At 40.6% G+C, this 14,278-nt stretch overlaps 1 protein-coding gene across 1 annotated transcript in view; it reads left to right on the top strand.

Moving 5' to 3' along the window:
* Positions 1-6,997: 6,997 nt before the first annotated feature.
* mrps9 (mitochondrial ribosomal protein S9) overlaps positions 6,998-14,278 on the top strand; it is a 29,052-nt gene continuing 21,771 nt past the window's right edge. The window contains exons 1-2 of the mRNA XM_033616346.2: positions 6,998-7,126; positions 7,467-7,649. Of these exons, the coding sequence (XP_033472237.1) occupies positions 7,028-7,126; positions 7,467-7,649 (282 nt within the window). The 5' untranslated portion in view covers positions 6,998-7,027. The remainder of the gene's footprint in view (positions 7,127-7,466; positions 7,650-14,278) is intronic.

The following is a 14,278-nucleotide window of genomic DNA, read 5'->3' on the forward strand; positions in this document are numbered from 1 at the left end:
TTTTGTCTTAATAACTGAATTTTTTACAGTGGTTTCAAATCTGCCTTTCCATGCATGGATGGCTGCTTTCCTACACAACAGTGAATGGCTTACTCAATTTGTGAAGCCACTTTTGAGTTGCTACTTGCCAATCAGCTCAGAGCGGTAGATGACCGTCTTAGGTTCCAGCGGTTGCGGGTTCAAGCCTCAACTGGTGCAGAATCCACGCTGTAATGTAATCATCTTCTTGTGCTCCAGCTTATTGCTTAAAATTGCCTGAGCGTGACTGATCACTGTGCAGCATCTTCAGGTCTTTTTCCTGCTAGAAAATCTGCCTTCTCATGCTTGAAAATAAATCAAACTTTGCACAAAGATCCCGTGTCAATACTTCAGTGTGAAACCATCTGAGGCTTCTCACTTTGCACATAGCCCAACTAGTTAAACATCAGTTTTTCACTTATGAAGCAAATCAATCATAGTTAAAATAAATTACCAACATCTCCATGCTGTCTAGATGCAATATGTGTATTTTCAGATTTTTATTTCGATAACTGAATTTTTTACAGTGGTTTGAACTCTGCTTGTCCATGCATGGTCGGCTGCTAAACCTGCATGTCTGGCTTAGTCAATTTGTGAAGCTACACATGAAATGTCACTGACTAATTAGCTCAGTGAGATAGAAATTGATCCTTAGTCTCAGAGGTTGTGAGTTCAAGCCTCAGCTGATGCAAAAGGCAGATTGTGTTGCTAAATTCCTAAATGTCTTCCAATTCTTCTGCTTGTTGCTCAGAATAGCCTAAAAATGTCTGGACCCGACCCATCACTGCGCAGCAGCTATAATTATATTACTCTCGCCCAATGTCAGCTGGGATAGGCTCCAGCCCCCCCGTGACCCTCAATAGGATGAAGTGGTTAGAAAAAGGATAAATGGATGGATGGATTATTATATTTCTTTTATTAATAGCATTGTTGCTTCCACGAGCACTACTTCTACTGCATCTACCTACTTCCCCTTGGTTCCATCATCCGTCGTCATGGTCTCCATTTCCACTGCTACGCTGACGACATCCAAATCTACATCTCCACAAAATCCAACACCCCGGCCACCCGCTCTACCCTCACCAACTGTCTGACTGAACTCCAATCATGGCTGCAAGCCAACTTCCTCAAACTCAACTGTGACAAATCTGAAATAATACTCATCGGCCCAAAATCCTTCTCTACAGCAACACAAAACTTCACCCTCAGCATTGACAACACCACCCTCTCTCCCTCCCCATTCATCCGCAACCTTGGTATCATCTTCGACAATAACCTCTCATTTGAACATCACATTAGCCACCTCGCCCAAACTGCCTTCTTTCACCTTAGAAACATTGCCTGTCTCCGCCCATTGCTCTCCTTCTCTGCCGCTGAAACTCTCATTCATGCTTTCATCACCTCAAGACTGGACTACTGCAACAGCATCCTCTACGGCTCATCATCCAAAGTCCTCAACAAACTTCAGTACCTCCAAAACTCTGCCGCCCGCCTCCTCACCCACACCAGCTCCCGTGAACATATAACCCCTGTCCTGCAAAACCTTCACTGGCTCCCTGTCCCGTACAGAATCAATTTCAAGATCCTCCTCCTCACCCACAAAGCCCTCCACAGCCAGGCCCCCTCCTACCTCACAGACATGCTCCACCACCACACTCCCTCCCGCAACCTTCGATCATCCGACAAAAACCTCCTCTCACCCCCACACAGGACCAAGCACAGAACCTGGGGCAACAGAGCCTTCTCCATAGCCGCCCCCTCCCTCTGGAACACCCTCCCTATACACATCCGTGACTGTCCAAATCCATCCACCTTCAAATCACTCCTCAAAACCCACCTTTTCAAATCCGCCTTTAACCTTTAACATTAGCTTTTCGTCCTCGGTTCCTCATGTGCCCTCCTTTTCTTTGTTTTGCACTATGCTTTTGCACCTTGTTGTTTTATATTGTCCTTGTCTTCTGTTTATGTCTTTGCACTTACATGTATGTACTTCTTTTCTTTGGTTTTAAATGTAAAGTGTCTTTGAGAGCTGTAAAAGCGCTGTATAAATAAAATGTATTATTATTATTATTATTATTATTATTAATGTAGGCTATTAAATTATTATATATACACATACTTTTTTTTTTACCTACACGTGCGACCCCGTCACAGACAGAGACCAGGTCCAGGACTGAGTGCTCTCCAAGGTGTGTGTGTTTGAGAGAAAAAGAGAGAGACACACGGGGAGAGAAGGTCAGAGGTGGGACTATTGCACACAATGTTTGTCTAAGTTATTAATAACTTACTCAAAATGCTTTTTGACCTGCCCACTCAAACCTCTGTCTCTGGTCTGAACGAAGTGGAGGAGAAGGAGAGACGTAACACATCACTTCAATTCAGCCGTGCTTGCTTTCCCTGGTTGTAATATAACTTTTGGCCCAAATTCTATTTTTGTCTTTGTAGCAATCCTCAGATTAACAACAGAGAGAGAGAGTGAGCTGCACGGCATGAGTAGAAAAAGACAAAACAACCAGATTTTATTCCATTAATGACCCCAACTCATGATTCATTTTATTTTTTTGACCAACAAAGTATATCATATTGCCTACCGTGGTCTAATGGTGCCTACTGTAGTTGTGCTTCATCTTATATTTAAATAGTTATTCATTATGATCATGATTGATGATCATTAGCTAGCTCCAGCACTTGATGTGTACGTAGTGGTGGTGCTGTGTGTCGCATTACTGTCATGTCTGTCTTTTGGTTTTGAGTGCATGGAGAAATTAAAACTGACCTGAAAGAAGTCATGAATTGATACTGTATCTAAGGGGAAGGCTCTGCGTAGATCCAAATCCTAGGTTGTTGCCTGATGTGCAAATGTCCAAATTTATACTTTTGTTTAATGTTGTCACAAGTAAGCCATGTTTAATGTGTGTTTTAGGCGTGTTAGTTGGGTCAATCAAACTTAAATGCACTTCACAGAAACTCAACACAGTGGCTTAGAAACCTTGTTGCCAACTAGCATTTTAGGCCGCGATCTTGCAGAAAGCATTTTGCAGGTTGCAAATACGAGGCGCATTGCACTGGCTTTTTTTTTGTTTTGTTTTTTGAAACTGAATGCCATTGGTAAAAAAACAGTTTGCTGCACCTTTTTATTGTTGCCAGGCAACCACCCCATTACATCCTTACACTAACCTTCCTGTGTGACTAATCTAACTTTTTCCCCACAATAATCAGTATCTAATTCCTAAAATGTTCAGGCAGTGGGTACATGCTGTAGCTCTGGTTGAGGGTGAGAGGCTGTCTGCAAATACTTTGTTTGGCACAGGGAAACAGAGATCTGTGTGGGTACATGAGACCCTAAAAAAGAGGATGGATCACGGGGAGTACCACCAGTTGGTCCAGGAGCTTCGGCTCTATGATGGCCATTTCCAGGCATATTTTAGGATGACTCAGGGGCAGTCTGACAACCTGCTGTCTATCATCGGGCCATAGAGCTCTGGGTATCCAGCAACTGCTCCCACCAGTTTCTCCTCCATTGTTTACCAACAGTAAACTTGTTGTCATGACCACCACAGAAGGCCTGCCTTTCAAATCATCTAATTAAACAATGGGAAAAAAGTGGAGATAATGTAGGGTGCTTTTCCACTCTGAGTTGATTTTTTTCAACTCGAGGAGTTCAGAACGCTCTGGCAAAAATTCCGGGCCCCTAGAACACAGAAATGCGTGGAAGCGCCACAACGCAGAAAACTTCATTTTCATTTAAACAATTACAAAAAGCCGTCTCCAGCTGCTGACAGGCTTTCTGTGTGATCAGAGCCTTAGAGGTGTATTTGCAAAGCGACACAGACACACAACTGGTCAAGTATAAAAACTCACAAAGGCGTTGACCACTTGTGTAGGATACAGCGTAGGGTCTGCATAGAGCCCACATACAACTATAAATCAGCCTTTAGAACATGGGGTAGTGATGCACTTCAGCCTCTTGTGGCTAAAATGAGTATTACAACAACAAACACTTTGAAAACTGATCCTAAAAAGTCACCTTTTCCCACCTTTTGTCACATTTTTTTTTTTTTTTTTTTAAAAGGTAACATAGAAAAAATATTTTTCAATAAATAATTTTTAAATTTCTTTTTACATCTGGTCGGTATAAGCACAGGAAAGAAAATAAATTATATCAGACATAGAAAATTGATCACCAGAACTTTTTACTTGCCTCTCAGGGCTTTGGTATACACAAAATTTATTCATAGGGTTAGTGGATGACTCTTAAAATAAAGGTGTTTTTCAGTATTAAAAAATTATGTTTGTTTTACTTATTTTATTTGCTTATTTTAAGAAGTTGGTCAAAATCTGAAACATTTTTCACATTTTTGAGTAGGATATAATTCAAATAAGTTAGAATATCTTAAATAAAATAGTTTGACCACTAAATATCAACTTTTGAATAAATATTAAGTTGGTTCAACTTAATTATGTTTTTCGAGGTCAAAGCAAATCATCTTAGATGTACTTAATTAACTGAGTGTCAGACTATGAAAAACTCTAGGACTGACTCAGAGTTAGAATTACTTAAAAAGATGCATGCAAATTGTTACCTTAATTTTTTAAGTTGAATCAGTGTGTTATTTTTTGGAGTGTAATAGCATGAAAGCAAACTCAACATATGTTGTTGAGCAAGGCACTGAATCTCCTGCTGCAACATTATGAACGGTTAAACTGCGGTTGGCTACATGTTGTACTCTGAGTTACAGTAAAGCTCTCAGTCATCGCTCTATGGCAGAACAAGGGAAGTTTGGTGGAGAAGGCAGCTTGTGCTTATGTCTTGAAGGAATCCACACAAAATGTTGTGTTAATCCATCTCTGCGCTGCCCAGCACCAACTGCACCACATATGCAAAAAGAATGTGTTTTATGTGTAGCCTTGCCAACGTGTTTGGCAGACGGTGACTGAGCATTTTTTATTGTGTTATTTCTGATAACTCATGTGGATCCGATGCTTTAAATCCTGTGGCGTGACATTTACAGTACCCCTCTTATTGTCAGCGACTTTACATGCAAGACAGATGGTGTTCACATGCAGTTCATATTAAATCGGACAGGGCATCAGAGCCTTACAAGTGCAATATCTCTTGGGTCAAAGTGGTTTCAGATAGCTGTGTGTGATGGGAGGAAAAAAAGTTGAAACTTAATTATCATTAAACCTCTAAAAAACTCTTCCAAATGGAGTCTCTGATTATCAGTTTAACAGTCAACATACTGTTGTTTAAGGATCTTTTTTCTGCATAGGAAAGACATGAAATTGACAAATGAATTTAATCATTTTTAACCTGTAAACAAACAAGTTTGAGTAGTTTTAGGATTTAAGATTTAGGCAATGGCTGGTGTTAATTTCCAACCTCAACAAAGGACATGAAGAATAGTTTTAGTGTGCAGGATCACTGCAGATTTAGTTTTTAGCTGCACCATGTGGCCAGCATGTTTCGAATTTCCACGATCATGCTGAACAACACACGATTTCAATGAGCGGTGACATTGTGATGTGATGTGGACTGATGTTTGAGAGAAAACAAAAAAAGCTGTGTAATGGAAGCAGCCGGTGTAAGTCAGTGTACTCAATTGTTTTAAAATGTTCTGTCCTTGTTGGAATTTACACTTTTTTATTTGGCTCATTTGTCATTTCAGGCAGATTATGCAACGTTGTGGTCTGTTGGCATGTTGTTGTGATTATCTAGTTTTTTCTCTTTTTCTTTTCTTTTTTTTTGATGTTTATTTTTAAAGGGTTTCTTTTTTTGAAGGGATGCTTTATAAACTTTTATTTTATTTCACTTACATACGTTTCTACATTTCCTTTCCATTTCTGATTGTTTAGCTTAATATTTTGCCCCAGTTTTCATCAGTAACGTCTATGAGTTGTCTCTGTCTAAATGACACAAAACAACCTCTGCTGTGCCTGAATCATCCATAAATCTTATTCTTAAACATACTTTTATGATGCGTTCAAGCTCTTGGCCATATAGTAAAATACAGGAAGTCGATGTGTGTGCATGTAAAAATGCAGTTGTTTATGATGGCTCAGGGTTTGGCATTTTCTATACTCATAAAAAACAAACAAACTTGAATGTACAGCATTGTACACAGAAGTTACAGCTTTTTTGAGCATTTGAATGCAACATTTGTGCTGCCTTGCCAGGGAATTGGCTTATTTATTTATTTTTCATCATTATTATTATTATTAGTAGTAGTAGTAGTAGTAGTAGTAGTGGCATTTTCATAGGTTTTTTTTTTTCAATATAATTTTCATGAATGCAGTGAAAATTTGCAATAAAAATTACAAACAAAACAAACAAAAAGACAGACAAACATAAACAAACAATCAAAGAAGCAAAAAACTGTTGTTCACTGCACACTTTTATGTAGGCTGAATTAAGATACTGACATATACATTATGCACACATACATAACAGATAAACATATACACCCATTAAAACATACACTTTAATGTATTTTATTTTGGGGTTTTTGGTCTTTCATGAGCTGCTGGACAGATGAATTGTCCTTTGGGATAAATAAAGTTATTTCTATTCTATTCTATTCTATTCTATTCTATTCTATTATATATACATGCGCATTTAGCCATGCCTATATACATTCACATACAGACACGTAAATATAATTTATTTTAGAATACATAAATAAATAGTTCCATGTTGCCATAATACACCATGCACTCCATTGCAGATTTTCAAAATGAAGCAAAACAATATAATTAAACCACGCTGATGCGGCTAAAACTTTGAAAACGTTTTATATTGGTGCGTTTTTATTTACGTCTCTGACAGAAAGGCCAATAACAGCTTTAATAAAAAAATAAATAAAAATAGTAACTAGGTTGTGAGCAATGTTTGCTTTGAGATTTTTCACTACATTTAAAAAAAAAAAGGTTTAATTTGTATTCTATATTTCATGACACATGTCTCTGACGTTAACAACTTCCGCCGAGTACGTCATCGTAGTCGGTCAACATGGCGGCGTCCTGTGTGCGAACCGTGGGATTGATTTTCGTAAAATGTGGGAACTGCAGCCCGAGTTTAAACACAGTCGCGTCGCATTTAAGTCGACAGGTAAAGCGCAACTTTGTCTTTAAGAGAGTGAAGAGCTTTGTGTGTTAAATAAATCTGAACGCACGGAAATGTCCTGTAACACACACACACAGACGTCCTTGAGCTAGCATCCGCTAGCAGCTTCTGTTAGCCGATACTTGCTTGACGGATATATGAAATTACAGTTAACCAACGTTGCATTTAGTTTTATTATGGTGTGATAGACTTTGGGACATTCTAATTTTAATGACTGAACCCTTAACCAGAGTTCGGCTGGGTGCTGCTCCAAATTTTCAACAAGTTAGCATAATTTTGCTAACGTTATATATCTCATATTAGCCGCACTTTCCCTCCTCTGCAGGTCCTGAGCAGGCAGATATGTGTGAGCTCTGCCCTCCAGAAAAAGAACCTGGCGGCTGCAGGTCCGGAAAAGTTCACGATGGAGTTCATCCAGAAGCAGGTGGAGGAGTATAACATCGGGAAACGGCACCTGGCTAACATGATGGGAGAAGACCCCGAGAACTTCACCCAGGAGGACATAGATGTAAGCGTGTGTCTTTCATTTGTCCACTGGCTTGTGTGTCTTCAGTTTGAGAGATAAGTGGCTCCTGTCTGAATTAACGAAACTTGTTTAAAATTAACAGAATCATCTCAAAAGTCAAGGTGGCCTGTGGAGATGCAAGGTTTTGGTTGGGATATTTAAACGAGGACAACCTACCAGTAACACATTTGCAAAGGATACTTGAGGAAAATTAAAGACAAATATATTACCTAAAAGCAAGACAAATGTTTTTGGGAGTATACAGTGGAGAAGATGGTTTGTTAGCATTTACATCAAGCTAATACGAACACATTAAGTGCTGGATCATTAATATTGTAGATTTGTTTTGTATTCATCCTGCTCTTAGTCTTTTTAATTTTTTGGTTGTATGAGCAAAATGCCAGGGTTTGACAGTGTGTTGGCTCAGACAGTTTCACATAATTTAATTGTCTTGGGTTTCACTGATTGTAGCTTCTCTGAATAATGAATATCTTAAGGTAATAAGTGCAAAGTCGCGTTGTCACAATACTGGAATTTTTATCTTAAGCCTTCTACAGACTGTGAGATTTTAGCAGTTGTACAAGTTTAGTGCAAGTTACACTGTGCGGCATGGATCTAATAAACATGGGTACGACATCAAGCTTGATGTATGCAGACTGTACGATGACAGTGCCTATTGAATCACAGGCTATGACATATGATGCAACAGCTTCCCATACTGAGTGCACAAGGACGCTGCATGGGTTATTAGCACAACACAGAGGTTCACGTTGTTACATAATGTGAAGTTGTGTGTGTGTGTGTGTGTGTGTGTGTGTATTTGCTGGCTGCTAGGTTGCTCACCTGGCAGCTGCAACTCTGCCGCTATTTCATACCATACTTGGTCTGTCTTTATGCGATCATGGTAAGAGCTGGAGGATGCATCATACAGGCAAGGCTTCTGCTGCCACAACTCCACAAGATTTTCCTCTTTGCTGGAGTCCCACACATTTCTTCTAGCACAGTTTGCCTCCATGGCAAGCTGTCATCTGTCCGTGACAATTGCCATCCTTGAACCTCTCTCACTGTGGAACATTGTTTTAGAGCCATGACCAAAGATATCACCACATTTCTTTCACAGTGGTCATCTTTCGTCTGGGACAACCCAAAATCACACAGTGTATACCGGGCTTTAGATACAGTACATTGAAAAATATTGATAGTCCATGCCATTTTTGGTTCCACAGTAAAAAATTGACATTGAAGGAATAAAATGTATTTTTGTAAAGTAATAGATAAGTATAATTAGGTTATCACATGACAACAACAACTTTTCTTTTCTTGGTTAATAACAGAAAAAAGCAGAATGACTGAAGTAAACATTACAAGTAAGAGTGAGAAAGTGCAGTTGGTACCGGTGGATTGCTACTGCGGAAAATGAGCATTAAAACCATTTCAGATATTTCAGAATATTAGAACACTCGTGTAAAGTCCGTTTAGATTTGTAAGCATTAAAGAATGCTAATTGAACATGATTTATTGTAGCATTTTAACTGATATGTATCTGAATTTAAAGGATCAGGCTGCCATAATGCCATAAAAAGACCAAAACAATGAGTCTGTCCTACTAAAAAGTATTGTGTGTGTGTTTGATATCTTTTCGTCTGTGCTGTTAAGTTTCCTTGTTGTTAAATCTGTAGGCTGCTCGCACAGCGTGCTGAATGATTTAAGCCTATTTTGCTCGCTCAAAACTATTTTTAGTCGCAAAAATGCGAGTGCCGTGACGGACGGATCGCCACACTACCGACATTTTATTCCGCCCGTCATGGCACACAGTTTGATTGCGTTATCAAAATGCCGCTATTATTCGACCTTGCTTTTAACTTATTCCACCGAATACCCAATGTGTGTGTTTTTTTGCAATATTCGGCCGAATATATTCGGTTACCGAATATTCGGTGCATCCCTACCGACAACTTGATGGACCATATCACAGGGTTGAGGCTTAGCGAAAGGTCAATTAGCATATGAATTCTTGAGTTATGGCCAAAACATGTTTTGTGAGGGCACAGTGAAATGGATTGCAAAAGGGCTCTAAATGTTTTTGAATGTTTTGAAGTTCCTGATGATAAGTCAAATTTGTTCATCTTAACGGGTAAAAGTATAATGTCTTCATGCGTCAAATGTGCAATAAGACAACAGAAAATGATCTGTTAACAAGTATATTTCTGACTTCTTAAGACGCTTAGAACACTAAAGCTTCCATGCCATTGGTTGGTGTCAGCATACTCACCCCTTTTTGACGTAGCACCTGCTTTGGACTCCATTATGCCTACGTTGCCAACATGTGGACTCTTGGTCGTGAGTATGTTTTGGCTACATAACTATCACCTGTCTTCTATGCAACTGCAGTTAAGTATTTGAGACAGTCCATTTTGTGCAGGGGGATAAATTCTGTCTTGAACTCCTAGTGACTGAAGAGAGCGAATGGCCTCTGAAAGTTTTTTAAGCCACTGGGGCTGCAACATGTTTTTTATCCAGTATAAATTATATAAAATATTCTTCTTAAACACAACTTTGCATCCACCTTATTCCTAGACTACATGATAACTTAAGAGGCGTGACTTCCGGCGCTAAACTGGAACAGGCGTATCCAAAAGAAAGAGTACTGAATGGTATGCTAACAGTATGCTAATCCTCTTTCCTAGAGCAATTTTGAAATAAAACCTATAGGAGACACCACCTGTTACACCTCAGACAGTATAACGTGATCAAACCTCTGTCATCTCTGACAGTTGCCTTCCTTTGTAGACAGTGCACTGGTTAGTCAGTTAGTATGTGCGAGATTGAAATACTATTCTGAGCTAACCTGAAAGGATAGAAAATGAACTCAGTCAAACGTTAAATTAAGTTTAAATTAGAAACACCACTGTAAATCATGAATTGGAAATCTGTTTTGTCACTACAAACATTGCACCACTGTACACAGTCACTTTTATTTTCTTCAAATATTTTTATCTATCAAGTTAAAACCGACATATAGGTGAACAAGCACTCACATTCAAACAGTTCAGAGTGCAAATTACTGTATGTATTTGTTATGGAAACCAGAACAACCTGGTGAAAGTTCAAAGGAAAGAAAGAAAAGAAAGAAAACCAATGCAGGTACAGGGAGAAATCAGCTATCAGCACAATGTATTTGTTGAGCCATGAAGCCGATTTCTTGAGCGAGTTTCCTCAAGGATCTTAGTCAGGACAAGCTGGATTCCAGTCACAAAGTTCTTGTTTCCCTCCAGGGTGAAGTGTCCTCCATCTGGATGAAGTATTTCATTATAACTTTTGGAGGGATGATCAATGACTTCACAGTCGAGGTTGCCAGTGGCCGTTCTCATAGTTTCGTTGACAGCCTCTCTGTTGACGTCAGCCTCCTGTGGCTGTTCATAGTCCTGCACTTGCTGCATTGTGATGCATGAATTCACAATCCACATTGCTGGAATCTCTTCATGAAGCTGCATCAAGTCCTCCTCAATTTTTGGTGCTAGTTCCTCTGTGGAAATCAACCCCACATCGCCACCAACATGGATGACCAAAATGTGCGGGGGACTACGATAGTTTATCAGCTCTTTATAAAATCGGGGAAGGATACCATTCCAGTGCATATCTCTTTGGCCAAACCACTTAACTTTGGCATTTAGTCCAAAATTCTCCCCAAAGTAGTGATATGCCGCTGACTCCTCCCGTTGAAAGTAACTAGACCCGATGATCCAAATCTTTGTTACTTTGTTAGTCTTGTCCTTTTTCTTCCTTGAAGATGAGGCTTGGCTCTCAGGTGAAGGAGCCTCTTCAGAGGTGCTTGGCAGCACTGTGTCGACTCCTTTCTCCTCTGTATCTGTGATCATTCTCCTCCTCTTCCTTTGTTGGGAGGAGATCTCGGGTTCGCTTTCGCTTCCCTCTGAAATATCACAGGGTGTCTTTCTCTTCCTTTTTAGTGAGGCAATCTCGGGTTCTCTTTTGCTGTCCTTTAAAATTTTACTGAGAAACTCTTTTAGCAACGGGGGTGATATTGGGTTCACTTTCCGTTTCTTCCTCTTAGGAGAGGTGCTGTCATGGTCTCTGTTGGATTCCTGAGAAACTTCAGCACAGATCCTCTTCCTGTTTTCTGACATTTTACAAGGAGACTTTCTCTTTCTTTCTGGTGAGGACATTTCTGGTTTGTTTTCACTGCCCTCAGAAATTTTAGAAAGAGACCATCTTAGCAACTGGACAGATACTGGACACACCTTTTGCTTCTACCTTACAGGAGCGGTGTTGTCATGGTCTCTTGCGATTTCCTGAGAAACTTCAGCACAGGTCCTCTTTCTGTTTTGCAGAGGCTTGATGGATGGAAACTTGTTTGAGCAAGGCTGTCACCAAATCTAACAATCATGACTTAGACTCTGAACACTGTGGTCTGTGGTCAACTGACTCATATGACAAAGGTTCCAGTATTTAGCAAGTTTGATGTGTTCCATAATGGAAGCATCATGTTTCAACCCTGTGCACGGAACTCTCCTGTCGTCATGGTGACCGAGCCAGCAAGCAGAATGCAATTTTTTTTTTTTTTTTTTTTTAAATAAAATTTTGTTCATTAACAAATTCCACCCACAACAACATCAGATTGATAATTAAGTTCCTTCTTGGTGGCCTACCCACTAATATTGGCCAGTCAGTCGGTCGCTGTGTCGGTCACTCAGTCAATCAATCAATCAATCAATTTTATTTATAAAGCCCAATATCACAAATCACAATTTGCCTCACAGGGCTTTACAGGATACGACATCCCTCTGTCCTTATGACCCTCGCAGCGGATAAGGAAAAACTCCCAAAAAAAACCCTTTAACGGGGAAAAAAACGGTAGAAACCTCAGGAAGAGCAACTGAGGAGGGATCCCTCTTCCAGGACGGACAGACATGCAATAGATGTCGTACAGAACAGATCAGCATAATAAATTAACAGTAATCCGTATGACACAATGAGAGAGGGAGAGAGAGAGACACGCAGGTAATGACAGTAGCTTACAACAACATTATTGAAAGTAATAATATTATAGTTATAGTTCTGGCTACTGTGGTACAATATGTTGAAAGTATGTATTAATATCTGGCAGTATACATGTGTGACAATAGTCATATGTGTATAATAACAGTAGAAGTATGACTAATGACTAATGATGGCAGCAGCAGCAGCAGGAGGCATCTGGCAGGACCACGGCAGCAGCACAACCACACACGTCACGCTGTCCAGGCACCGCTGCGATATGAGTTAATCTGAGAGACAGTGGAGCACAAAGGCTCCGGAGAAGAAGCCGAGTTAGTGACATCCAGAATGGCCAAGTTAGCAAGATGCACTCAGTGTGTCATTAAGTCAGTGTGTCAATCAGTCAGTGTGTCAGTCAGTGTTTCGGTGTGTCAGTCAGTCAGTGAGTCAGTTCATTGGTGCAGCGGTTGGTTGATCGATAGATTGGTAGATCAGTGTGTCTCAAGGTGTGTCAGCCACGGTCGGTCAATCCATTGGTGGCTCGGTTAGTTGGTGTGTCAATCAGTCGGTGTGTTGCTCAGTGTTTCAGCGTTTCAGTTGGCTGTGGATGCCCGGTCATTGTGTCAGTCAACATGTCGGTGTGTCAGTCAGTGTTTTGGTGTGTCGGTCAGTGCTTCGGTCAGTGTTTCAGTATGTCAGTCAGGTGGCGTGTCAGTCAATGTTTCCGTGTGTCAGTCGATGTGACAGTTGATATGTCAGTCAGTGTTTCGATGTGTTGGTCAGTGTGTCAGCATTTCAGTTGGTGGTGGATCGGTGAGTCAGTCAGCATGTCCGTGTATCGGTCAGTGTTTCCGTGAGTCAGTCAGTCAGTGTGTTGGTCAGTCGGTGTGTCAGTCAGTCGATGTGACAGTCGGTCGATGTGACAGTCGGTGCATCAGTCGGTCGGTGAGTCGGTTGGTCGGTGCAGCAGTTGGTTGATCGGTAGATTGGTGGATCAGTGTGTTGCATGGTGTGTCAGTCTGTGTCAGTCGGTTGGTCAGTCTGTCAATCAATTGGTGGATCGGTCAGTCGGTGTGTCAGTCAGTTGGTGTCACTCAGTGTGTCATTGTTTCAGTTGGTGGTGGATCAGTTGGTCAGTGTGTCAGTCAACATGTCCATGTGTCAGTCAGTGTTTTGGTGTGTCAGTAAGTCAGTGTGTCGGTCAGTCGATGTGACAGTGGGTATGTCAGTCAGTGTTTTGGTGTGTCAGTCAGTCGGTGTGTCCGTCAGTGTTTCGGTGTGTCAGTCAGTCAACGTGACAGTAGGTGTGTCCGTCAGTTGGTGTGTCGGTCAGTGTTTCAGTCAGAAGGTGTGTCGATCACTGTTTCGGTGTGTCAGTCAGTCGGTGTGTCAGTGGGTTGGTTGATCGGAAGATTGGTGGGTCGGTGTGTCGCTCGGTGTGTCAATCAGTATGTCAGTCAGTGTTACGGTGAAACAGTTGGTTGGTCTGTAGGTTGGATGAATAGATACAACTAAGGATTGCTGTCAGTGTCGACTCATCTTTCAACCTCTGTTTCCACCAATGAAGTAATCATTCACTTTACAAAATGTAAGAAGAAGTGACATATGTCCATCACAATCTTCCAGAGCCTAAGTGA

The sequence above is a fragment of the Epinephelus lanceolatus genome, chromosome 24 (assembly GCF_041903045.1).
Source record: "Epinephelus lanceolatus isolate andai-2023 chromosome 24, ASM4190304v1, whole genome shotgun sequence".
NCBI classification, from domain to species: Eukaryota; Metazoa; Chordata; class Actinopteri; order Perciformes; family Serranidae; genus Epinephelus; species Epinephelus lanceolatus.